Here is a 26,090-nt window from a genome sequence, read left to right as displayed (position 1 = left end):
CCTGAGTGCTCCCTGAACTTTGGGGAAGCCCTTCCTATCTTCAGCTGGTACTGCTGAAGGTACCAGGGCCTCTTAAGGTATTAGTTCCGGTGTCCATTTCCCATGGGGTCAGCCAGGGCAGCTCCTCACTCTGCCTAATATAGTCTTTTACAAGCATCCAGGTCCTGGGTCTCTGGGTTCCAACTGTAGCTTTGCCCAAGTCACATAACTCTATCCTGCCTCTGTTTTCTCATCTGTAAAACGGGGATAATAATAGTAACTACCTCATATGGTTACTGTGAGGATTAAATGTGATAAGACTCAAAAGTATTTAGAATGGCACATAGTAAGTACTAAATGAAAGTAACTGTAAGAAAGATGGTGATGATGATGACGTCTGAGTTTCCGCAATGCTGCTGCTATTACTCCTACTACTGTGATTGCTGCTGTGACTATTAATGCCATTATTCCTACAGCTACCTTTTGTAGTGGTACTAATGCCACCACTAGGATAAGGGTGGTACTAATGTCACCCTCCAGGATATGCATAACAATTATGGGTTTATAAACCTTTGGAAATTTTAATGGCTCCCACTGAACCTGTAAAATGTTAATGTGCTGGTTAAGGGTTTTCATCCTGTAGTTCTGCCTCCTGCCGCCTGGGCTCCTGCCTTATCCCCAGGCACCGCCTGCTGCCTGGCATTTCCCCAGGAATCACCTCTCTCCCCTACTTTCCCCCTCTAGCCAGACCAGCTCCTTCTTCCTTTTTTATTAACTCCCTCTCTATTTAAAATTACACATTCCTATTACTCAGCCATAAAAAGAAATGAAATTGAGTTATTTGTAGTGAGGTGGATGGACCTAGAGTCTGTCATACAGAGTGAAGTAAGTCAGAAAGAGAAAAACAAATACCGTACGCTAACGCATATATATAGAATCTTAAAAAAAAAAAAAAAGAACTTAGGGGCAAGACGGGTCATGAAGTCCTAGGGGCAAGACAGGAATAAAGACACAGACCAATAGAGAATGGACTTGAGGATATGGGGCGGGGGAAGGGTAAGCTGAGACCAAGTGAGAGAGTGGCATGGACATATATACACTATCAAATGTAAAATAGATAGCTAGTGGGAAGCAGCCGCATAGCACAGGGAGATCAGCTTGGTGCTTTGTGACCACCTAGAGGGGTGGGATAGGGAGGGTGGGAGGGAGGGAGGTGCAAGAGAGAAGAGATATAGGAACATATGTATATGTATAACTGATTCACTTTGTTATGAAGCAGAAACTAACACACCATTGTAAAGCGATTATACTCCAATAAAGATGTTAAAAAAAATTGCACATTCCTAAGGACTCAGCTCAGATGTCATCTGTCTGCTGAAGTCTTCCTTGGCTGAGGAGAGATAAAGATGCAAAATAGGAAATCAGGTGTGGGGATTTTATTGTCCAGAATGGCAGCAAGAATAGAGGCAACAAAGACTCCTAATTAGATTCTGAGAACTGGTTTAGGAGAGAAGCCAAATTAGGAACCTGAAGCAACCAAATCTGCCTTCGAGTGGCTTAGATGAATTCTGCCGAGCATCTTGTGATAACAAGAAACCAGTTATTGAGCATCTGCTGTGTGCCAGGTACCGTCCAGCTATGGATACATACAAAACAACCCTATGAGGTAAATGCTATTCTGATCATCCCCACTTTACAAATGAGGAAACTGAGGCACAGAGAGGTTCATTAATTTGGCTGGAGAGTTAATAGAAAACAGAGCTAGATTTAAACCCACTACTCTGTCTTTTTCTATCACAATTACTGTTTCTATTTCTATTTCCCCTCACCCATCTTCCCTTCATTCTGTGAGCTTAGGGTGGTAGAGACCAAGTCATTCACTATTCATTAATTCAGCAAATATTTCATGCCCACCACCTGAAGATATAAAACATGTGAGTATATGAAAAGTACTTAGAAAAAAGTACTTAGTGCCTGGCACGTAGTGGGTGTTAGCTGCAGTCATCACCATCATCACCATCAGCATCAACATCACCATCATCACCGTCAGCATCATCACCATCATCACCGTCAGCATCAGCATCACCATCATCTTCATCATCTATACCCCCTGCACAAAACCTGGCACTAAGAAGGTTTTCAGTGAATATTTTGTTGAATGCTGGATGATGAGGCATTTCTCACGATCACTCATGTTCCCAGGAGGGACAGCTTTTCTGTGTCAGAAAAATCAACGCTCTTATTCTCTGAATCCCCAGAGGAGCCATTTGCCACCATCTCCCTCCCTTGAAGTGGTGGATGCATCCTTCCTTCTCCTGGAAGGGGCTCAGTCCCACCTCAACTCTCTGACCCTAGTGGGCAGGAGTGATTCCCCCTTCTCATGCCAGAACACAGAGCCTGGCCCCGCTCTGTAAGCCCCTCTACCTTCCCTCCCCATTAGGAGGACCTCGAATCATAAGCACATTCCCAAAGCAGAAGACAGTCTCCAAACAGAAACTAACAAATGAAAGGAGGCTGGGGGCCATGGGGAGAGCAACACTAACCCTCAAGGTCACTTCTTCAATGGGCTGCAGGGGATAAACGCCAAGAGCATCTCTGAAAATAAGTGCCAGATGCAATGATCTAAAAGCAGAGAGAGAAGCGTCTGGAAGAACAGAGGAAGAAAGTTATGAAAAATGGCATTCTTTGGTCATCTCTATTTCTGCGTTAAATGCTGGAATTTACCCAGAGGAGAAAAAGACAAAGGCTGAGAAGGTATTCCGACTGAAAATAGATAGTACAAAGTTTTAAAGTGAAATTAGATGTCTGGACTTCTAGAAAGATGATGTTCATTTCAGAATGGTCCTGTCAGGCGCCCAGCACCCTGAGGAGTTTTGTAAGGCTCAGTGTAATTATAGGGAGCGTTAGCCTCCTATGTCTGCTGTAACAAATGACTACAAGCTCAGTGACCTAAAACAGCATAAATTTCTTCTCTTACAGTTTGGGAGGTCAGAGTCCAAAATGAGTCTCACTGAGCCAAAACTAAGATGTCAGCTGGGCTGTGTTCCTTTCTGGAAAAGCCCTTTCCTTGCCTTCTCCAGCTTCTGGGGTTGCCCGCATTCCTTGGCTCTCGGCCTCCTTCCATCTTCAAGACCAGCTGTAGCTGGTCCAGTCTTTCTCACACGGCATCTCTCTGACACTGGTTCTTCTGCCTCCTTCTTCTCCATTTGAAGGACGCTTGTGATTACACTGGACCCACCCAGATAATCCAGAATAGTCTCCTAATCTTAAAATCACTTGATTAGCAACCTTAACTCTATCTGCTACCTTAATTCCTTCCACCCTTGCTATGTAACTTAACTTATTCACAGGTTCAAGGGATTAGGAAGTGGACATCTTTGGGGACCATGATGTTGCCTACCACATGGCATTATGACTATAGAATTATATGCTAGTTCTTTCAAAATTGTTAATTCATGTGGAATATTTCTCACCCATAAAAAAGAATGAAATAGTGCCATTTGCAGCAACATGGATGGACCTAGAGATGATCATACTAAGTGAAGTAAGTCAGAGAGAGGAAGACAAATATCATATGATATCACGTATATGCGGAATCTAAAAAAATGATACAAATGAACTTATTTACAAAACAGAGACTCACAGACATAGAAAACAAACTTAAGTTTACCAAAGGGGAAAGGGGGTAGGGATAAATTAGGAGTTTGAGATTAACAGATACACGCTACTATATATAAAATAGATGAATAAGGTCCTACTGTGTAGCACAGGGAACTATATTCAATATCTTGTAATAACCTATAGTGGAAAAGAATCTGAAAAAGAATATATATATATGAATATGTATATATATACACACATATACATATATAGGATATATATATACATATAGAAAGAAAACTGAATCACTTTGCTGTACACCTGAAACTAACACAACATTGTAAATCAACTGTATTTCAATTTTAAAAAAATTTTTAATTGGTAATTCATCTCTGGAACTGAAAGTGGGTTTTCATTATCCATAAATGGGATTAAACCAAGTTCATGTGACCTCAGGAGAGTTACTTAACCTCTCTGGATAAACCTGTGTTTTCTTACCTCTAAAATAAAGAGTTTAGCGGTAAGCTCTGGTAATGAGCGACTATGGCTTCACTATCTCATGCCCAGGGCCCAGCACGCAGTAGGCACTCAGAAAACGTTTGTGCTGACTTGGGGGAGCTGGATTTAGTGGTATTTGAGGCTTCCCAGCCTTCAAGGTCTGTGGTTTCCTGACTCACGGTTCTAAATAACAGAACAGAACACAGATTTTCAAAATGGGTATCCACATCTGTCAGGAAACGCCTACTGAGCAGAAGGTGTGTCATTTTTCTCTGTGGCACAAATCTTTGTACAGGAAGGCACCCGATGACACACACACTAAACAGAAGGATGGACAACTGTGAATGTGTGTGTGTATATATACGTATACATGTATATATACATACACACACAGAGGGTGAGGGGGGAGAGAGAAGGGGAGAGAGACAGAGACAGAGGGGTGTGTGTGTGTGTGTGTGTGTGTGTGTGTGTGTGTGTGTGTGTGTATGGTGCTCAGTTTTGTCATCTGTAAGCTAAGAGCAAGAAAAATAATACCAACTGCAGAAGGATGTTGTACGGATTAAACGAGTAGTTCATAGGGAACCCCTGGTGGTCCAGCGGTTAGGACTCTGCGCTTTCACTGCCGAGGGCCCGGGTTCACTCCCTGGTTGGGAAGTAAGATCCCACAAGCCGTGTGTTGCGGCCAAATAAATAATATAATAGTTCCTACATGTAAAGAGTGCCTGGCTCCTAACAAGTGCCATATAAAACCTGAACTACTGTTTCTCATCAATATCATGATTCTCCTGCCACAGTACGGAATGGATGTGGACGTTCTATGTGTCACCCTGCTGTGGGAAGAGGCGGGGGTCCCAGCCACCTGGGGAGATCTGGGGCAGCTGGTGAAGGAAGTGGCGTTTACGTTGTGCGTTGAGGAAAGGGGGACGCGCTCCCTGTCGAAAGCGGAGGGCAGGGAGTTCTGGATGAGAGGAGCCATGGGGGCACGCGTGGAGGTGGAGAGCCGTGCTGAGGAGAGTGCATCCCTCGGTCACTTTGGGAGTGGTATGAAATTCAGTGGGACAGCTAGGTTAGGTAAAGGTCGCAGGGGTGTCTAAACGCCTGGTGAAGAAGTTTCCATCTTATCCTCTAGGAAGTGCGGAGCCGCTGAAGGTTGTTCGAGTGGAGAGGGTGGCCATGGCCTTAAGACTTTGCTCTAGGCGGTACGAAACATTTAAAATCACAGAGAAATAAGTTAGTCCTAAGGCTGCCGTAACAAATTACCACAAACGGGGTGGTTTAATACAACTGTGAGAGAAATGTATTCTCTCATAGTTCTGGAGGTCAGAAATCTGAAATCAAGGTGTTGGCAGGCTCTGAGGGTGAATCTGTGCTGTGCCTTTCTCCCAGCTCCTGGTGGCTGCTGGCCACCCTTGATCTTCCTTGGCTTGTAGACACATTACTTTAGTCTGTCTCCATCTTCACATGGCCATCTCCCCTCTGTCTCTGTGTCTCGAGTGGCCCTCTGCCTTTGTCTTATTAAGGACACATCATTGGATTCAGGGCCCAGCCTAAATCCAGGATGATCTCATCTTGAGATCCTGAATTACATCGGCAAGACCCTGTTAACAAATAAAAGATGTCCCGGGCTTAGGGCTCAGATTTCTCTCTTGAGGGCCATCATTCAACTTACTACAGATGATTAAATCAATTGTCATATACACACTATTATATATAAAATACATAACCAACAAGGACCTACTGTATAGCAAAGGGAACTATAGTCAATATTTTATAATAACCTATAAGGGAAAAGAATCTGGAAAAATAGATATATATGTATGTATAACTGAATTACTTTGCTGTACACCTGAAACTAATACAATGTTGTAAATCAACTATACTTCAATTTAGCAAAAGAGAAAAAACAAAAAAAAATGTATAATGTAAAAAAACACACACAATTGTCCAGCACATGTCTACACATAAATGTACATTCCTGCCGTCAGCAGGATAGAGCTGTCAGAAGTATGGAAGTGCATGGAGCCCTGAGTCATTTGGTTTATTCCTGTGGTTCTTCTTATCTGTAAAAGTCAATGTGGTGTGTGAGGGCAGGCCTGGTGAGGGGGATGGAGGGAGCAACTGTGATCTCCACCTGGATGCACATGAGAGTCACTGGGGAGAACACTGAAAAAATACCAGTGCCTGGGCCCTGCCCCCCTAGAGATTCTGATTTCATTGGTCTGGAGTGGGGACTGGGTGTCAGTACTTTTTAATACTCTCTAAGTTATCCTCACGTGCAGTGCAGTTTGGTTCACTATGGGTATTTCAATGAGGGCAATATAGAGCCGAGGGAGTGAAAATTGGCTCTTGGGAGGCAAAAAAGCCCTTAGGATTACAATGGTTTGTGACCCTCCAAAGGGCCCCAGAACATAAACAGATACACAGTGTATAGATGCTATTAAAATTCCATGGGGTGGGATGTTTTACAATATAGTATATTAATAGAAAATCTGAGGTACAGGGAGGCCAGCGGATCGGGAGACAATTGCCATTGAAAAGGTAGTCTGTTACTCTCGGCTCCCAAGAGGAGAGGCATGCCACACCCGGATGGGAGGGAGGATGGGTGGACACAGGGAAGCACCGGGGTGGGTCAGCAGGCAGAGGAAGAGGGGGAAACGTGGGCAAGACACTTTATTGTGGTCTTCAAGCAAAGGAACTGGCGAGGCAGGGTAAACAGATTTAGGATTGGCTAGTTTCAGTGGGCTCAGGGGCAGAGGGGTGTCCCTAATTGTTCTGGTACCTGCTGGCAGGGGGTGGGCGGGGTCAGTGATTAGGGTGGGTGGATAGTGGTCTGGAGCATGAGAGCCCGTTTAAGGAGGTGATTGTGAGTGTGGGCTCTGGAGTGGTTGCTTTGCATTTGAAAAGCACGTTCACTAGCAAGTTGTTTGCTATCTCTAGGAACTGGCTAACCCTGGGAAGGATGGACCCTCCAGGGTCAGCAAGGACCCAGATGTCAAAGCATCAGAATATAGAAATAAGAGACATGGTGAATATAATGGAGGTGTGGGTGGGGGATGGAAGAAAATGTCCAAAAAGACTTCTTGGGCAGAAGGAACCATAATAAAAAACGGTTGAGAAACATTGAGTTGTATCTGGGCTACATCACAGATTTCTTGATAGAACTCCCAGAACAGGTGCTAGGAGGAAGCATCTCCCTGGAAGCATCCTTATCCAGATGTACAGCTGGATAGGGCCACTCTTTGCCAGCAAGGACCATGAGCTTTCTTCCCCAGGGGCCCATGGCCTTGTCAAAAGTGCAGTACCTTTTTTTTTTTAGAAGCAAGGAAGGGGTGTGAACTTTGTGCCTTTTTTTTTTTTTTTTAATTTATTTTTATATTTATTTTTGGCGTGTTGGGTCTTCGTTTCTGTGCGAGGGCTTTCTCTAGTTGCGGCGAGCGGGGTCCACTCTTCATCGCGGTGCGCGGGCCTCTCACTATCGTGGCCTCTCTTGTTGCGGAGCACAGGCTCCAGACACGGAGGCTCAGTAGTTGTGGCTCATGGGCCTAGTTGCTCCGCGGCATGTGGCATCTTCCCAGACCAGGGCTCGAACCTGTGTCCCCTGCATTGGCAGGCAGATTCTCAACCACTGCGCCACCAGGGAAGCCCCCTACAGTGGTTAGCAGCAGCGACAAATGAGAATTTAGAGTCCGCTTGAGGTTGATTTTGCTCTGTAATCAGCTGCTGAGTTTTGGGCCTAATGGAATTCTAATGTTTTTAAAAGCCAATTTAGTAATCTTTGTATTTTCAACAGACTGTGAAAGCCCTATTAGTTATTTATATTCACTGTACACATGCATGCCTGCAAATGGCAGATTTATGCTTTTATGTGCCATTAACATCTACACTATGTTAACAGCAGCATTTAGCCAGCTCTCAGAATGTTGGCCTAATCTCCTCTATGCCTGTAGACACACATACACATGCACACACACCCCTCTGTCATTCTGTGTGGTCAGCCATAGGGTATTTCAACTTGTTAAAGATCCTAGTGAATAGTTCCTCACTATATCGTATCAAATAAGTGATAAGTCTATAGTCACCAGGCTATTTAATTAAAGATAATCGGTCTTTGAAGACTTAGAATACAATTAAATATACTTAACACTAAAGCTCGGTTGAACATGATTTAATCTTTCTTGGGTGATTCAGGATCTTACAGACCTTGAGGGCCTTTGTTATGAATATAAACGATCTTCATGCTCTTACTCTGCAGAAGTTCCATTGGAAAGAAATTTCCAGTTGAAATCCTGCCAAATACACAGACTTTCACTGTAGAAGGTACCCTCACAATTACCTGGAAATGGTTTCTAGACATCCCAGGGATGACAAATCTGTGAATATTTGTCCTTGGCATAAAATATTCTGACTGCTTCTGTGAAATCCGTTTTCCAGCCCCCTTTTCTTTCTCTATCAGGGAGAAATTCTCAGTGGGGTGCTAATGTATCATTAACACCATTCTTTAAAATGTACTAATCTTTCTTTTCCATCAAGAACTCTACCCAGGACTCATTCATTAATTCAACTTGTGTTTAGCAAGGAGGTCTCAGTGAGACACAGTAGAATTGAAGAGTTGGCAGCAGAGAAGGGTACAGCTAAACTTGTTTCAGGGCACATACTGTATATTCAAATAATGAATCGAGAAAGTCTCTTAAATGGATATATACATCCTTACCACTCCTCCTGCCTATCATTTCCTTCCTTCTTTTTCTAGTGTGATCACCTTCACTAGTTGAACCATATTCAAATACTTAATGATTCAGAATTTAAATTAATCTGGGAAAGAAACAGCTAAAAATAGCCCCAACATACGTTGTAAAAAGAAAAGGCAAAAACTGATAGAACTGCATGGAGAAATAGATAAATCCACTCTAATTGTTGGAGACTTTAACACCCCTCTATCAGAAATGGACAGATCCAACCGGTAGAAAATCAATAAGGACATAATCGAACTCAGCACCATCAAACAACTGGATACAATGGACATCTATAGACTGCTTCATCCAACAACAACAGAATACACATTCTTCTCAAGCTCACATGGAACATTCACCAAGATAGACCACATTCTGGGACATGAAACACACCTTAACAACTTTAAAAGAGTAGAAATCATACAATGTCTGTTTCTCAGACCACAGTGAAATTAAACTAGAAATCAATACAGAGTGATAGCTGGAAAATCCCAAATACTTGGAGGTTAAACAACACACTTCTGAATAACACATGGGTCAAAGAGAAAAAATCTCAAGAGAAGTTTTAAAAATATTTTGAACTAAGTGAAAACATAACAAAAATCTGTGGGATGCAGAAAAAGCAGTGCTTAGAGGGAAATTTATAGCAGTAAATTCATGTATTAAAAGAGAAGAAAGATGTAAAATCAAGAATCTAAGTTTTTGCATTAGGAAACTAGAAAGAGAAGAGCAAATTAAATCAAAAGTAAGCAAATGAAAAGAAATAATAAGAATTAGAGCAGAAATCAATTAAAAACAGGAAATGAATAGAGAAAATCGATGAAACCAAAAGCTGGTTCTTTGAAAAGATTGATAAAATTGATGAGCCTCTAGCCAGGCTAGCTAAGAAAAAAAGAGGAATTACTAATATCAGAAATGGAAAAGGGGATATCACTATAGATCCCATGGACATTAAAAGAATAATAAAGAAATACTATGAACAACTCTCTGCTCACAAATTTGATAACGTAGGTGAAAGGTACCAATTCCTTGAGAGACCCAATCTACCAAGACTCACACAAGAAGAAATAGACGATCTAAATAGGCCTATATCTATTAAAGAAATTGAATCAACAGTTAATAACCTTCCAAAACAGAAAGCATCAGGCCCAGATAGTGAATGCTACCAAACATTTCAGGAAGAAATTATACCAATTCTCTACAAACTCTTTCAGAAGATAAAAGAAGAGGGAATACTTCCTAACTCATTCTATGAATCTAGTATTACACTAATACCAAAACCAGACAACAATATTACAAGAAAACTACAGATAAATATCTCTTGTGAACATAGATGCAAAAATCCTGAACAAAATGTTAGTAAAACAAATCCAATAATGTATAAAAAGAACTTATCAGAGTCCTTCAATGCACCAGGAGTATTCTTGCCTCTGTGCCTTGGCTTTTGCTGCTCCCTCTGGTTTGCCTTTTCCTATACCCTTCTCTTCCCCACCCCCCACCCAACTCACCTAGTGAGCACCAGCTCATCTTTTAGTACTGATCCTAGGACAGTTCATCTATGAATCCTTTCCTGACACACCACTCAGGTAGAATATCCAGTGTCTATTTGTGCTATTAGCGTAGCATGTACGAGCTTCTCATACATCACCAGTGAGACTCATGAGCATGTGTACTTATCCCACTAGATTATGAATTTCTTAAGGAGAGGGTCTGTGTCTTACTTTTCATTATAATCCCAGTCTGGCACCTTATATGGGATGGATGGATGGAGGAATGGATGGATGGATGGAAGGAAGGGTAGGTGGATGGATAATTAGATAGATGAATGGAAGTTAAGCTCCATGAGAGCAGCTGCCCTCTATTGTCTTCTGCTGTATCTCCATCGTTTAGCACAATGTGTAGCACACAGCAGATGCTCAAAAATTAATTAATTACCCTTTAATTAATTAAAGGATGATCCAATTTAAAAGTGGAAGTTCAATCCTTCTCAAACACTTCCAAAATATAGCAGAGGGAGGAACACTCCCAAACTCATTCTACGTGACCACCATCACTCTGATACCAAAACCAGACAGAGATGTCACAAAGAAAGAAAACTACAGGCCAATATCACTGATGAACATAGATGCAAAAATCCTCAACAAGATACTAGCAAACAGAATCCAACAGCACATTAAAAGGATCATACACCATGATCAAGTGGGGTTTATCCCAGGAATGCAAGGATCCTTCAATATACGCAAACCAATCAACGTGATACACCATATTAACAAATTGAAGGAGAAAAACCATATGATCATCTCAATAGATGCAGAGAAAGCTTTCGACAAAATTCAACACCCATTTATGATAAAAACCCTGCAGAAAGTAGGCATAGAGGGAACTTTCCTCAACATAATAAAGGCCATATATGACAAAGGCCACAGCCAACATCATCCTCAATGGTGAAAAACTGAAACCATTTCCATTAAGATCGGGAACAAGACAAGGTTGCCCACTCTCACCGCTGTTATTCAACATAGTTTTGGAAGTTTTAGCCACAGCAAGCAGAGAAGAAAAAGAAATAAAAGGAATCCAAATCAGAAAGGAAGAAGTAAAGCTGTCACTGTTTGCAGATGACATGATACTATACATAGAGAATCCTAAAGATGCTACCAGAAAACTACTAGAGCTAATCAATGAATTTGGTAAAGTAGCAGGATAGAAAATTAATGCACAGAATTCTCTTGCATTCCTATACACTAATGATGAAAAATCTGAAAGTGAAATTAAGAAGAAAACACTCCCATTTACCACTGCAACAAAAAGAATAAAATATCTAGGAATAAACCTACCTAAGGAGACCTGTATGCAGAAAATTATAAGACACTGATGAAAGAAATTAAAGATGATACAAATAGATGGAGAGGTATACCATGTTCTTGTATTGGAAGAATCAATATTGTGAAAATGACTCTACTACCCAAAGCAATCTACAGATTCAATGCAATCCCTATCAAACTACCACTGTCATTTTTCACAGAACTAGAACAAAAAATTTCACAATTTGTGTGGAAACACAAAAGACCCCGAATAGCCAAAACAATCTTGAGAAAGAAAAATGGAGCTGGAGGAATCAGGATTCCTGACTTCAGACTATACTACAAAGCTACAGTAATCAAGATAGTATGGTACTGGCACATAAACAGAAATATAGATCAATGGAACAGGATAGAAAGCCCAGAGATAAACCCACGCACATATGGTCACCTTATCTTTGATAAAGGAGGCAAGAATATACAGTGGAGAAAAGACAGCCTCTTCAATAAGTGGTGCTGGGCAAACTGGACAGCTACATGTAAAAGAATGAAATTAGAACACTCCCTAACACCGTACACAAAAATAAACTCAAAATGGATTAAAGACCTAAATGTAAGGCCAGACACCATCAATCTCTTAGAGGAAAACATAGGTAGAACACTCTATGACATAAATCACAGCAAGATCCTTTTTGACCCACCTCCTAGAGAAATGGAAATAAAAACAAAAATAAACAAATGGGACCTAATGAAACTTAAAAGCTTTTGCACAGCAAAGGAAACCATAAACAAGACGAAAAGACAACCCTCAGAATGGGAGAAACTATTTGCAAATGAAGCAACTGACAAAGGATTAATCTCCAAAACATACAAGCAATTCATGCAGCTCAATATCAGACAAACAAACAACCTAATCCAAAAATGGGCAGAAGACCTAAATAGACATTTCTCCAAAGAAGATATACAAATTGCCAACAAACACATGAAAGAATGCACAACATCACTAATCATTAGAGAAATGCAAATCAAAACTACAATGAGGTATCATCTCACGCCAGTCAGAATGGCCATCATCAAAAAATCTAGAAACAATAAATGCTGGAGAGGGTGTGGAGAAAAGGGAACCCTCTTGCACTGTTGGTGGGAACGTAAATTGATAGAGCCACTATGGCGAACAGTATGGAGGTTCCTTAAAAAACTAAAAATAGAACTACCATACGACCCAGCAATCCCACTACTGGGCATATACCCTGAGAAAACCAAAATTCAAAAAGAGTCACGTACCAAAATGTTCATTGCATCTCTATTTACAATAGCCAGGACATGGAAGCAACCTAAATGTCCATCAACAGATGAATGGATAAAGAAGATGTGGCACATATATACAATGTAATATTACTCAGCCATAAAAAGGAACAAGACTGAGTTATTTGTAGTGAGGTGGATGGACCTAGAGTCTGTTATACAGAGTGAAGTAAGTCAGAAAGAGAAAAACAAATACCGTATGCTAAGACATATATATGGAATCTAAGAAAAAAAAGAAAAAGAAAAAAAATGGTCAGAAAAGCCTAGGGGCAAGACGGGAATAAAGATTCAGACCTACTAGAGAATGGACTTGAGGATATGGGGAGGGGGAAGGGTAAGCTGGGACAAAGTGAGAGAGTGGCATGGACATATATACACTACCAAAGGTAAAATAGATAGCTGGTGGGAAGCAGCCTCATAGCAACAGGAGATCAGTTCGGTGCTTTGTGACCACCTAGAGGGGTGGGATAGGGAGGGTGGGAGGGAGGGAGATGCAAGAGGGAAGAGATATGGGGACATATGTATATGTATAACTGATTCACTTTGTCATAAAGCAGAAACTAACACACCCTTGTAAAGCAATTATACTCTAATAAAGATGTTAAAAAAATTAAAAAATAAAAGTGGAAGTTCAGATGGATGGATAAATGAATGGTTGAATGGATGAACTGATTAATGCATTTAAATTATAAGTATTCAAGAAGAAGATGCATGGCCACCTTGATGTAGAGCAAGAAAGTCTCCATCGTCCAAAAAGCTGTCTCCTCGTTGTTTTACTCTGGCCTGTTGCCATGTGTTAATTGAAATGTCAAAGACTAGTTTTTCACTCAAAATAGTCTTAACACACAGCTTCGCTGTCAGTAGCACCCAGTGCTGAGTTTTATCACCACCACATGAAAGTATGCCCACAAGTGTCACTGCTATATAACACTGGTAAACAAGGGAGACAGACGCTTTTCAGAGAACTCCCAAATGGCCACAGTCCATGGTTGGGAGCCAGATGATCTTCAAAATCTGATCAACCTCTGACATTTCCACAGCTACCCAAGACCTAGCTGGAGGTGGAAAATACCTCTTAGGAGGAGTCAGGGACTGAAGCAGAAACTCACAAGCCCTGCAGAGCCCCAGGTGCACTTCACTGCAGAGACTAGAAAACTGGGAAAATGAGTCTTTCTCTCTCCTCTTAAGCCCCTGCGAGATGGATGTAGCTCAGAACTCTATGGGGAAAGTTGCAAGGATAATGCAATAAAGACAGAACGCTGGGAGAGGAGGGAGCGCACAGGAAGTAACCAACAATCTTGTAAGGATGTTTAACTGTGCTTGCTAGTGACAGGGAAGAGGAAGAAGAGGGGGGAAAGCACAAACCACAGTGGGGCTTACATGATGAGGCTTTACATCATGGTAGGTCAGGAGAGAGAGCAGGAAAGCCTGTACAGCATCTCCACGTGGGTGGCCAGTGGGTGTCTCAAGTTAACGATAACCAGAACTGAACTCCTGATCTTCACCCCAAACTTGACCCTGCTGCAATGTTCCCTGTTTCAGTAAATGGTAAACCCCTCCTTTCAATCATGCAGGTCAAAAACCTTGGACTTGCTCTTGTCTCCTTTTTTTCTTACACCTTGCACCCAATTGGCAACTCCATCAGCTTTTCCTTCACTCTTCTTTTTTTTTTAAGATGTTTTTTTGATGTGGACCATTTTTTAAGTCTTTACTGAATTTGTTACAATATTGCTTCTGTTTTATGTTTTGGTATTTTTGGCCCCAAGGCATGGGGGATCTTAGCTCCCCGACCAGGGATTGAACCTGCACCCCCTGCGTTGGAAGGCGAAGTCTCAACCACTGGACTGCAAGGGAAGTCCCCTCCTTCACTTTTCTAGCATCTCCACCATATCTACTCTGGTTCTGCCCTGGCCACTCCCTACAGTCTGTTCTCAACCCACCAGCTGGAGTGACCCTCAAAAAAGGTCAGGTCACACCCCCCCAAAACTCCAAACCCTCCAGCGGCTCCCATCTTGCTCAGAGTAAAAGCTAAAGTCCAGAGTCGCCTATGAGACTCCACCCAGTCCTCCTTCATCACTTCTCTTATCACTTCACTTCACTTCTCACTTCTCTTATCACCTACTGCTTTCCCCTCACTTTCTCTGTTTCTTCCTCTAACAAGCCAAACCCTCCCCCTCAGACCTTTGCCCTCACATCCCCCCTGCTCTTCCCCCAAGATATCAGCCCTGCTCCCATGTTCACTCCCTTCAAGTCTCTCTTTGAATGTCCCCTTCTCCATGTGACGCCGCTACCCCACCCAGCGCTCCCCATCCTCCTTTCCTGCTCTGTTTTTCTCCATGGCGCTTACCACCCAGCTGGCTACATATTCTAATTATGTATTTGGAACACACGTACCAAGATGGCAAGAATTTCCAGTATTTTGCTGCTGGATCCTCAGTACCTAGAACTGTACCTAGCACCTAGTAGGCACTCAGCTAATACTCACCGAATGAATGAATGAACAGAGTATTTTCCCTTTGTTTTTCTGCAGCTTTTCTTATTTATGCCATCAGTGTTAGAGCCGCACCATCACCCCAGTGTCCCTGTGTGCCACGCACCATGTACAATGCCTTAATAACATCATGGCTGCCTCTGTGGCCTGCTCTAAAGGCTGACACTCCCTGACCTAGACTTTAATTAGTCCCCTTCACTCCTGAGCTGACTGCGAGGGAAAGCTGGCTGCATCTGGCTCACGTGGGGAGGGCCGCGTGTGGGGTCACCTTGGACTACTTCCTCCTTCGTGGCCCCCACCCCCGTCCCCACCTTGTCCCTGCCTCTCTGCCTCAGTGCCCAGCATGCACACCGGGTACAGTTTTCTTACTGTCTCAGGATTTCCTCTCTGGACTGAGAGCTTCCTAAGAACAGGAACTTCTTTGAGTCTTGAGATCTCAAAAGTGGCATTTTGAGTTGGGCCTTGAAGGATGAACGTGAACTTGCTGGGCACCCATCAAAAATGGAGATAATAGGTATAAAGATGAGGGAGAGGAAGGAATGGGCATCATGGGTGTCAACCACTCTTTCTAGAATTTCAGCTGAGAAAAGGGAAGAGAGAGAAACAGGGTAGCTGGAAGGTAAAGGTTTAGTTTTTAAGTCCAAACTTCTTTTGGCCCAATGCCCTCAATGGTCCACCCCTGCCTCCCGGTCCAGCCCCTTCTCCCAACTTCTGCACCCTCTTGTACCCTCTGTTCCAGCCACTCTTATATGCAAAGCACATACCTCTGGGCCTTTGCTTTTTCTTGGAATGTCCTTCTCTAATCATCATCATCTTTTTTTTTTTTTTTTTTTTTTTGTGGTACGCGGGCCTCTCACTGTTGTGGCCTCTCCCGTTGCGGAGCACAGGCTCCGGACGCGCAGGCTCAGCGGCCATGGCTCACGGGCCCAGCTGCTCCACGGCATGTGGGATCTTCCCAGACCGGGGCACGAACCTGTGTCCCCTGCATTGGCAGGTGGACTCTCAACCACTGCACCACCAGGGAAGCCCCACCATCATTTTTATAATCATGATCACATTTGTTGAGCTATTTATAGGGTCCAAGATTTACATGTATTAACTCATTTGATCTTCCAGTGGCCTTATAAGGATTGTACAATGACCATTCCCATATCATTCACAAGGAAACGGAGGTACAGGGAGGCTAAATAGCATCCCTGGGCAACATTGCTGTGAAGTAGCACAGATGCAATTCAACCTGAACGTTCATTCGGAGAATGAACGAGAATCCACACTCTTTCAACTCTGCTGTAAGGCATCTGCTTCCCCAGGTCCCCTAAGCTCCCCTGGGAAGCTGCCCTGAAGCTCCCAGGCCAACTTGGGTTCACCCACTGCGCTCCACGGGGACTTCATTAACGTCTCTGCTCTGGTGTTTCTCCCATAGTGGTTCAATTGGGGGTTGGGGGGGGTGTCTCCCCTGCCAACCGGGAGGCTGTGAGAACAGAAATGTGTCCTACTGTCTTCATGGTGCTCAGTATTGGTGGTTGAATGAATGAATGGTCCGTAGATATCTTCATGTTCTTTTAAGGTTGGCATGCTTATTCCTTCTGTGTACTTCAGCCTCCACGGATGGGCATGTTATTGAACCCATTCCTGAAAATTCTCCATCTTTGTGTTTTCTACCTCTTATTTCTTGTGATGGTTTGGCTTCAGACTTCCTAAGAACTTTCCCTTTGAATGTAATTCATTATGGGGCGGGGCAGGGCACGAAAATGAGCCATGGTCTGGATGTATCCTAACTGGAGTACGGCACGCCTCTCGCAGATGAACGTGCTTGCCAAGCCAGTCCTGAATTTGCTTCCCACTGCCAAGTCTCTTAAAATAAAAAGGAATTTCCAAGCCGCTTATGCAAACATTAAAAAAAATCTGATGACTTCCTATCTTGTTTCTTAATAAACTGAACAGTAGAAGAAAACACTCTGGCACCATGTTATTGAATTTCTAAATCTTTACCTTCAAAGAACTTCACTTAGATTATTAGCAAACATTTCTCGACCCCCTTTGTTGTGACAGGTTGTCCATGTAGATTATCCCATTACAGCCTCCCAACCATGCTAGGAGGTAGATAGTATCAAACATGTTACAGAGGGAGAAACAGAGGCTCAGAGAGCCAAGTCGCAAGCCCCAGGCCACACAGCTGGAAGACGGCAAGGCGGGAATCTGAACCCAGACAGGTCTGTCCGGTGCCAGTTTGAGGGCTGGTCTGCTGCACCCCAGCTGCTTCCTTCCCATTTCTTAAAGCTGGGACTGGTGCCAGGACGCTCCACTTTAAATTCTGGGGATAGCTTAGCAGAAGACAAAGCCTAGCCTGGCAAGGAGGACATAGGAGAGTCTGTTCCCTTCTCACAGCCAGAGACAGGCAAGGCAGAACCCCAGCCTGGGCCCAGGGTGCCAAGACCTACGTAGCCTCCTCCTCCATCACCACCGTCAACATCAAGGGGAGAATGGATGAGTGCTGATGGCTGTCTTATTTGGTTTTCTCTCGGTGGGTAAATAGCATCCTAGTCCAGTGATAGCATGGAGACACAGAGAAAAGCTGAGAGGAGAAAAAGGATGGCGCGGTTATACTTGCCAAGGAGCCATCCAATCATATAGGAAGGTAGGCAGTCAGGGAGGCAGAATTGCCCTGATCGCCCCATCGGAGACAGAATGCCAGATGTGGTTGGTCCAGGGGCCCACCCAGAGGAGCGGTTTTCATATTTTCTGTTCTAAATGCCCTAACCAAAAAGTTGTCTGTCTCCAGTCGCACAAGGTTTTGGAAAGATGATCTGCAAGACTATTTGAATCCAGACATTAAATAAACAAAACTGCACATTTGTGGGAACAGGCCATTTAGTAGACGCTTACTATAGGCTGGAGGCCTTAAATATTTATCTAGTTTAATCACTGCAATAAACTGATGCAGTAGATATTTTAACCCCTCTTTGCAGACACAGAAGCTGACTGGGGATCTGGGAAGTGCTTTGTCCAGGTTGCCCAGGGGACTGGGGCAGGACTGGAGCCTGGCTCTGTCAAGAGCCCATGGTCATGCCTGGCCCCTCTGTCCCACCTACAGCCAGTCAGTCCCAGGTTGCTATGGCTGGAAATGTGGACATTCAAAGGCATTGGTTCATCCTCTTTTAGCACTGGCCAACCCCTTTGAAAATGTGAATGGATTTTCCCTTAGACAATGTACAACCCACCCCAAAGTAATAGATTTCGGTAAGACCGTGACCCCTTCAGCATAGTGGACCCTCTCCTGTGATCACCTGCTCTCCAGGGGAATTATTTCCTTTAGGTCCAAAGTCATATTTGAACCTTAGGTTCCCCCTGTTTTTAAACTTGAGTCTTAATCACCAGGCTGTGGCTGTCCTTGGTTCCAGTAATGGAAATTGATGAGTGGTCCAAAACGGAGACCTGCAGCTAACACTAAAATATGATACTGGGACCTTCTTAATGACCTAGTTGATTTTTATACAAAAAAATAAATGACTCTAGTTTATGTGTGTACTCCATATGAAGTCCTCAAAACAAAAGAAAAAAAAGGAAAACCCTGGTATATACTCTTTGCATAATAGATTAATTATAGATTTCCCAAATCCTAGTACTCTAGCTTTCAAAGCTTCTTGGAATAATTATATTTTCACATTTAAATTTCATAACCCTCTAAAAGATGGAGGAGTAATTCTGAGGGAAATTATTTATTCTTATGATGAAGCATAAAGTAGTGCAAAGCTGGGCTTATACACAGTAAGTGATCTTCATCTCAGTTAACATATGTCGAGCACATACTATTACTCAGCACATGCAAAGTAAGTTCTTTAGTACACATTGTCTCACTTCATCCCCGCCCGCAGCAGCGCCATGAGGGAGGCAAGGCCATTCCTATCACTCCCATTTCACAGAAGAGGAAACTGAGGTCCAGAGAGGCTCTGTGACCTGCCCAAGGTTAAACATGGGTGGGAAGTGGCAGAGCCAGGACTGAAGCTCTGGGTTCCAGACTCCACGTCCCGTTTGCTTGTGCCTCAACCAACATGTGAAGCAATGTTTCAGATACAGGCCTGGGATAAGAGCTTGCTGCACACAGTGCAATTACCAAGAAAGCAATCCTGTGAGCACATGTCAGGGCCATTTGCACTTCATCCTCCCTGACATTCAGGGCTCACTCGCAGGCCTCCTTTGCTGTGAAGCCCCTGATCACCACCCCGTCCCCCAGCGGAGGCCCTCATCCCCTGAACGTTGGGTCACTTGTCACACTGGGTCGTGGTCATCTGGTGTCATTTGCCGTGAGCACTTTTAAGGGTAGTAAATCTCTGAATCAAGAGTCAGGAACGTCAGAGGCGTCAGATGAGGGATTGGCCCAACATTCATTGCCCTGGCAATGGCTACTTGCCTTGGCCTCTGACCAGATGTCTGGGCAGGTGAGCAAGCAGGAGGAAACAGAGATGACTCAGGGCGTCCCTGCCTGGGGTGATCGGGGGGATGACTCAGCTGTTAAGAGAAAAGGACAGGCAGGAGGCCGGCCTTGGATGGTGGGCATTTCTGTGAAGGTCTTGTCTTTCCTAAAAAGCTGAGGGTTCCTGAAGTGCAGGGATCGCCTCTCAGCCATCTCTACGTCCCGTGTGGAGCCCGGCCCAGCGCTAAGTAGTAAATCGTCAATCTGTATTGTCCAATTAATGCCAAGTTGTGAACTGGCCCAGCCCACAGTGTTTTTCAGACTGCCAGTCATGACCCACTAGTCGACCATGAAATCACTTCTGGTGCTGCAGACAGCATTTTTTATTGATAAGATAGAAAAGAAGTGAAAAGAAAAAATTGAGAGTGCCTCATACATAGTAAGGATCAGTGTTATTTTTCATGAAATTTTTCATGGAAAACATGAAAAATGTGTGTAGTAGTAGTGGTGGCGATGGTGTGTGTGTGTGTGTGTACTGGGTCATGATGTAAAATACATTCTTTTTTTGTAGTTTTTTTAAATTTTTATCGGAGTACAGTTGCTTTGCAGTATTGTGTTAGTTTCTACTGTACAGCAAAGTGAATCCACTATATGTATACATATATCCCCTCTTTTTTGGATTTCCTTCCCATTTACGTCACCACAGAGCACTGAGTAGAGTTCCCTGTGCTATACAGTAGGTTCTGATTAGTTATCTATTTTATGCATAGTATCAGAAGTGTATACACTGTATCAATAGTGTATATACTATATCAATCCCAATCTCCCAATTCATCCCACCACCACCCCTTTCCCCCGTGGTATCCATACATTTGTTCTCTATGTCTGTGTCTCTATTTCTGCTTTGTAAATAAGATTGTCTATACCAATTTTTTCAGATTCCACATATATACGTTAATATACGATATTTATTTTTCTCTTTCTGACTTACTTCACTTTGTATGACAGTCTCTAGGTCCATCTACGTCTCTACAAATGACACAATTTCGTTCCTTTTTATGACTGTGTAATATTCCATTGTATGTATGTACCACATCTTCTTTATCCATTCCTCTGTTGATGGGCATTTAGGTTGTTTCCATGTCCTAGCTATTGTAAATAGTGCTGCAATGAACACTGGGGTGCATGTGTTTTTGAATTATGGTTTTCTCAGGGTATATGACCAGTAGGGAGATTGCTGGGTCATATGGTAATTCTATTTTTAGTTTTTTAAGGAACCTCTATACTGTTCTCCACAGTGGCTGTACCAATTTACATTCCCACAAATAGTGCAAGAGGGTTCCCTTTTCTCCACACCTGCGCGAGCATTTATTGTTTGTAGATTTTGTGATGATGGCCTTTCTGACCAGGGTGAGGTGATACCTCATTGTAGTTTTGATTTGCATTTCTCTAATGATTAGTGATATTGAGCATCTTTTCATATCCTTGCTGACCATCTGTATGTCTTCTTTGGAGAAATGTCTATTTAGGTCTTCCACCCATTTTTGGATTGGGTTGTTTGTTTTTTTGATATTAAGCTGCATGAGCTGTTTGTATATTTTAGAGATTAATCCCTTGTCAGTTGCTTCGTTTGCAAATGTTTTCTCCCATTCTGAGGGGAGAAAACATTTGCATTTTCTCCCATTTTTGTCTTGTTTATGGTTTCCTTTGGTGTGCAAAAGCTTTTAAGTTTAATTAGTAAAATACATTCTTATTGAGTCTAAAATTTTTGAAAAACAATGGTTAGAGAACAATCTCAGTAACTTGAACAGCTTCCTGATTATAGGAACATTAACATCTAATGGTCATTTGCATTGTTCATCCATTTATTCATTATTCATTAAAAAAAAAATCTACTATGGTTGCCTTCTCCACCGTGTCAGCCTGTTAGGTGTGAAGGTGAAACACTCAGAACAAGTGACTGGTTCAGTGTGGCTGGAGCCACTAACTAGGCAGCAGGGCCCAGAGGAGGTGTGTGTTGGGTGCCACCTCACGCCTGCCCATCTTCAAAGGAGAAGCCTCTGGTTGTTTTTTTTACCATCTTTATTGGAGTATAATTGCTTTCCAATGTTGTGTTAGTTTCTGCTGTATAACAAAGTGAATCAGCTATACGTACACATATATCCCCATGTCCCCTCCCTCTTACGTCTCCCTCCCACACTCCCTATCCCACCCCTCTAGGTGGACACAAAGCACCAAGCTGATCTCCCTGTGCTGTGCAGCTGCTTCCCACTAGCTGTCTATTTTACATTTGGTAGTGTATACATGTCAGTGCTACTCTCTCACTTTGTCCCAGAGGAGGCTTTTTTTGCTGAACTTTTGTGTTTTGAGCAGGGTGAGAAGTGGACTTGAATTTTTTTTTTTTTAAACATCTTTATTGGAGTATAATTGCTTTACAATGGTGTGTTAGTTTCTGCTTTATAACAAAGTGAATCAGTTATACATATACATATGATCCCATATCTCTTCCCTCTTGCGTCTCCCTCCCTCCCACACTCCCTATCCCACCCCTCTAGGTGGTCACAAAGCACTACCAAACGTAAAATAGATAGCTAGTGGGAAGCAGCCACATAGCACAGGGAGATCAGCTCTGTGCTTTGTGGACTTGAACTTCGACCTTTGTGTTCTGTCTGTCCCCTCACCCTGACAGTTGGCTTAAATAATTCAGCACCTGTATATTGATACTGCTTTATTGTACCTCAGTTGTTTTGTCACTGGCAGTCTTGTTTCTCCAGTGAGTTTATACTTGAATACGTCTTCTGCTTCTTTTCCATCTCCTAGCAGGATTGGGAATACTGTAGGCATTCAATAAGTGCTTCCTACTTATTGACAACTACTTTTGTTCAGGTCCCTGCTAAGATATCCCTTTATTCCTCATCTTCTCATACCATAGAGCATGTGTCATTTGGCTTTGTGGTTATGTGTGTAACAGTCCATCTCCTTCACTTAGACTGTGAGCCCACTGAGAACAGGAAGTATGTGTATTCTGTCCATCACTGTATCCTCAGCCCCTAACTTAGCACAATGCCTGCCTTGTTCATTGTCTCCTCAGTGATTGACACTTGGTAGGTGTATCTGTTAGTTATCACCATAATAATGCTGAGTAGCAAATAACCCCAGTGACAAATTAAATTAGCATTTGCTTTTGTGGGGCAGCTCTAAGCTGCAGATTGTTACTGCATTGGCTCTGTCTGTCTCTCACCTTTCTTAGACCAGCAGGCTAACCAGGGTGTGTTTTTCTCATAACAATGGCAAAAACACGAAAGAGCAAGTTCAGCCACACAGGTGCTTTTCAGGCCTTTGGTTCCATCATGTCTCTTAATATACCCTTGGCCAAAGTTCATCAAGCCCAAAGTCAAGGAGCAAGAAAGCGTACTCTGCCTATGGAGGCTGGGGAGGATATGGGAACAGTGATTATTTCTGAATAATCAACAAAGTAAGTTCTCGCTAAATGTTCATGGAATGGGAAGGACGGGATGAAAATAATTGGATTCCAGGGATTTCCCATGGGTATTCACCATACAAGTTACAAAAGTCCATGGGGACTTTTCACCTCCTGACATACAGCTCTATGGAGAAAGCCAGGGCCTTGTCTAACAGATAACAGCCCAGCCACCCAGAGTTAAATTCGCTGGGCAAGTAAAGCAAGCTCTCAAAAGAATCCCAGCAGAGACTTCCTCCAGGGCGCTCTGGGAGGCAACTGCCTCTGGGACAGAGAGTGGGACAGTGACTGCTGGGTTCTCTGCGTGGAAGGAATCCCTGCCAGGTCTGAGGAGATGATTTTCTTTTGTGTCCTTTGGAAATGTGTGCATACAGACGGATGCCACCGTGTTTGTTAAAGTCAGCAAAAGACCTTTTAAAAGAGCTAGACATCATTTCTAAGAGGATTCAGAGCCTTGGTTCCCATGTTGGCTTTGTGGTACCAGCCCTGGTGCGGTTTGAGCCTGTGCAAGGTTTTGCACCCCTCCTTTGGTTAACTGAACAATAACAATCTATTTTCCTTTCACTCTCTCTCCCCACCAACCATAGGGGTACTCTGCCTGCCAGACAGCCTGAACCTTCACCGAGACCCGCAGCGGACCAGCAAACCGGGAGAGCTGCCCATGTTCAGCCAGTCCGAGCTGAGGACCATCGAGCAATCCTTGTTGGCCACCCGCGTGGGCAGCATCGCGGAACTGAGTAAGTGGACGCTGGTTCTCTTACCCTGTCTGTTCCCAAGCGACCAGCTGCCCTTAGGGCAGTGCTTTGTAACCAGCCAGAGGATTCCTTTTATTGAGCGCCTGCTGTGTACACACACCTGTGCTGATGGCCGTGGTGAAGGCAGCAGCTCTGGAATCAGGCAGACTGGTAAAGTTCCTGGCTCGGCCTCTGATGTAGGTCAAGTTCCTACCCTTTTCTGAGCCTCAATTTCCTTTTCTATAAAATAGAGAAAATGATAATACTCAATAGTTGTGGCGATTTAGCAAGCTAATGCCCATGAAGGGGTTCACCACGGTACCTGGCACACAGTAAATCCTGCAAATGCTATTGATTTCTACAGTGGGATCACATCTGTCCTCTATTCAGAATCCTCCATGGGCTCCGCATCTGATCTGTAGGAAAAGCCAAAGTCCTCAGAATTACGTCCAGGCTCGCCCACCTGTATTCCTCAGACATCTTCTTCCACTCTCTCCCAAGGCCCGCTTAACTCAGCCACACTGGCCCCTGTTGTTCCTTGGACATAGCAGGCACACCTTAGGGCCTTTGAAGGTACTGTTCCTTCACCACTCTCATCCTCCAGATACCCACATAGCTTGCTCCCTAGTTATCTTCAAGTCTCACCCAAATGTTACCCCTTAATGAAGCTTTCCCTAACCACCCTATTTAAAATTATAGCACCCTGAGGACCCTAATCCCTCCTCACTGCTTTACCTTCCTTCCCAGCTGTTACCCTATGACATACTCTATTTTTTTGTTTGTTTTTCAATAACAGCTCCACTGAGATAGAATTCATATCCAGTTCACCTACTTAAAGTGTATCATCATTCAGTGGCTTTTAGTATATTAACCAAGCTATACAAGCATAAGCACAGTCAATTTTAGAACATTTTCATCACCCCAACAAGAAACCTGAAAACCATTAGCAATCATTCCCCTCCCTCCTTCCCCTAGTCACACCCTATAGTTTACTCATTAATTTTTTTATTTGTCTGTTTCCCACTACTAGACTATTTTTTCATGGAGAGTACACAATTTGTTTTGTTTGTTGTTGTAACCTCAACACCAAGAATGCTGCTTGACACATAGTAGGCCCTCAGGAAATATGAAGAAAGAAAGAGAGAGAGACAGAGACAGAGACAGAGAGACAGCAAGACAGTGGGAGAGAGAGAGAGGGAGAGAAAGGGGCAGAAAGGTGGAGAGAAGAAGGCTGGGGTGTCCCAAGTTTGAGCAATGATTGCTGTGCTTGTATATCCCCTAATTCGGGGCTGTGCTTTCTGAGTCTGACCAACCAGAGGAAAATAAAACTGTATTTACTTATGATCCAATTGATTGTCAAATGACATAGCCATGTGTTAGTTCCGGATGGAACTGGAGCATCGATCTCAGAAATGCTAGAGTATGTTAAATTATGAGTTGGTGTGATATTCTAGAAAATTCTGAACTATGAAAGAATTCAGGACCCATAAAGCAACTTGTGCCTCTTCCCCAAAATTCCCTGTACACCCGGGACAAGCATCCACCCTTGAGTATACAACAGGCACCTCTGAAAAGGGAAGCAGTAGCCAATTCAAGCCGTAGGGGGACCTTATGGTCACTAGAGTTACTTTCCTGGCACCTGAATTTGGAAATTGTGCTTGCATTCCCAGCAAACCCCTGAAGTCCTAAGACGCCTCCAATTACAGGGTCTTCCAGCCACTGGTCAGTTGTACGATTGTTCTTAAACTTTTTGCCATGGACCCCTTTGGCAATCTGATGAAGCCTATGGACCCTGCCTCAGAATAATATTTTTAAATGCAAAAAATAAAGTGCGTAAGTTTATAAAGGAAGCTAATTATATTAAAATACAGTTATCAATATATTTTTACCTCAACTGTGATACAGTAATTCTATGCCTTTTTTATTAGAACATTGTAAAACAAGATCTAGCAGCAGCTCTGATGAGCCATTATTTTGAGGTAGTGATGTGTGTGAAGGATATTTTGAGATATCTGCAACAATTGGAATAAGGAAAGGTCTGTATTTTAACAGCTCCCCAG

The 26,090-nt window shown here is 43.2% G+C and overlaps 1 protein-coding gene across 3 annotated transcripts in view; it reads left to right on the top strand.

Moving 5' to 3' along the window:
• ABTB3 (ankyrin repeat and BTB domain containing 3) overlaps nucleotides 1-26,090 on the top strand; it is a 480,788-nt gene that overhangs the window by 336,595 nt on the left and 118,103 nt on the right. For all 3 annotated transcript variants that reach the window (XM_060305634.1, XM_030856158.2, XM_030856157.2), the window contains exon 2: nucleotides 23,884-24,033. In XM_060305634.1, the coding sequence (XP_060161617.1) occupies nucleotides 23,884-24,033 (150 nt within the window). The remainder of the gene's footprint in view (nucleotides 1-23,883; nucleotides 24,034-26,090) is intronic.

The sequence above is a fragment of the Globicephala melas genome, chromosome 10 (genome assembly GCF_963455315.2).
Source record: "Globicephala melas chromosome 10, mGloMel1.2, whole genome shotgun sequence".
NCBI lineage: Eukaryota > Metazoa > Chordata > Mammalia > Artiodactyla > Delphinidae > Globicephala > Globicephala melas.
Note: the sequence above shows the minus strand (reverse complement) of the source record. Positions and strands in the feature narration are given on the sequence as shown.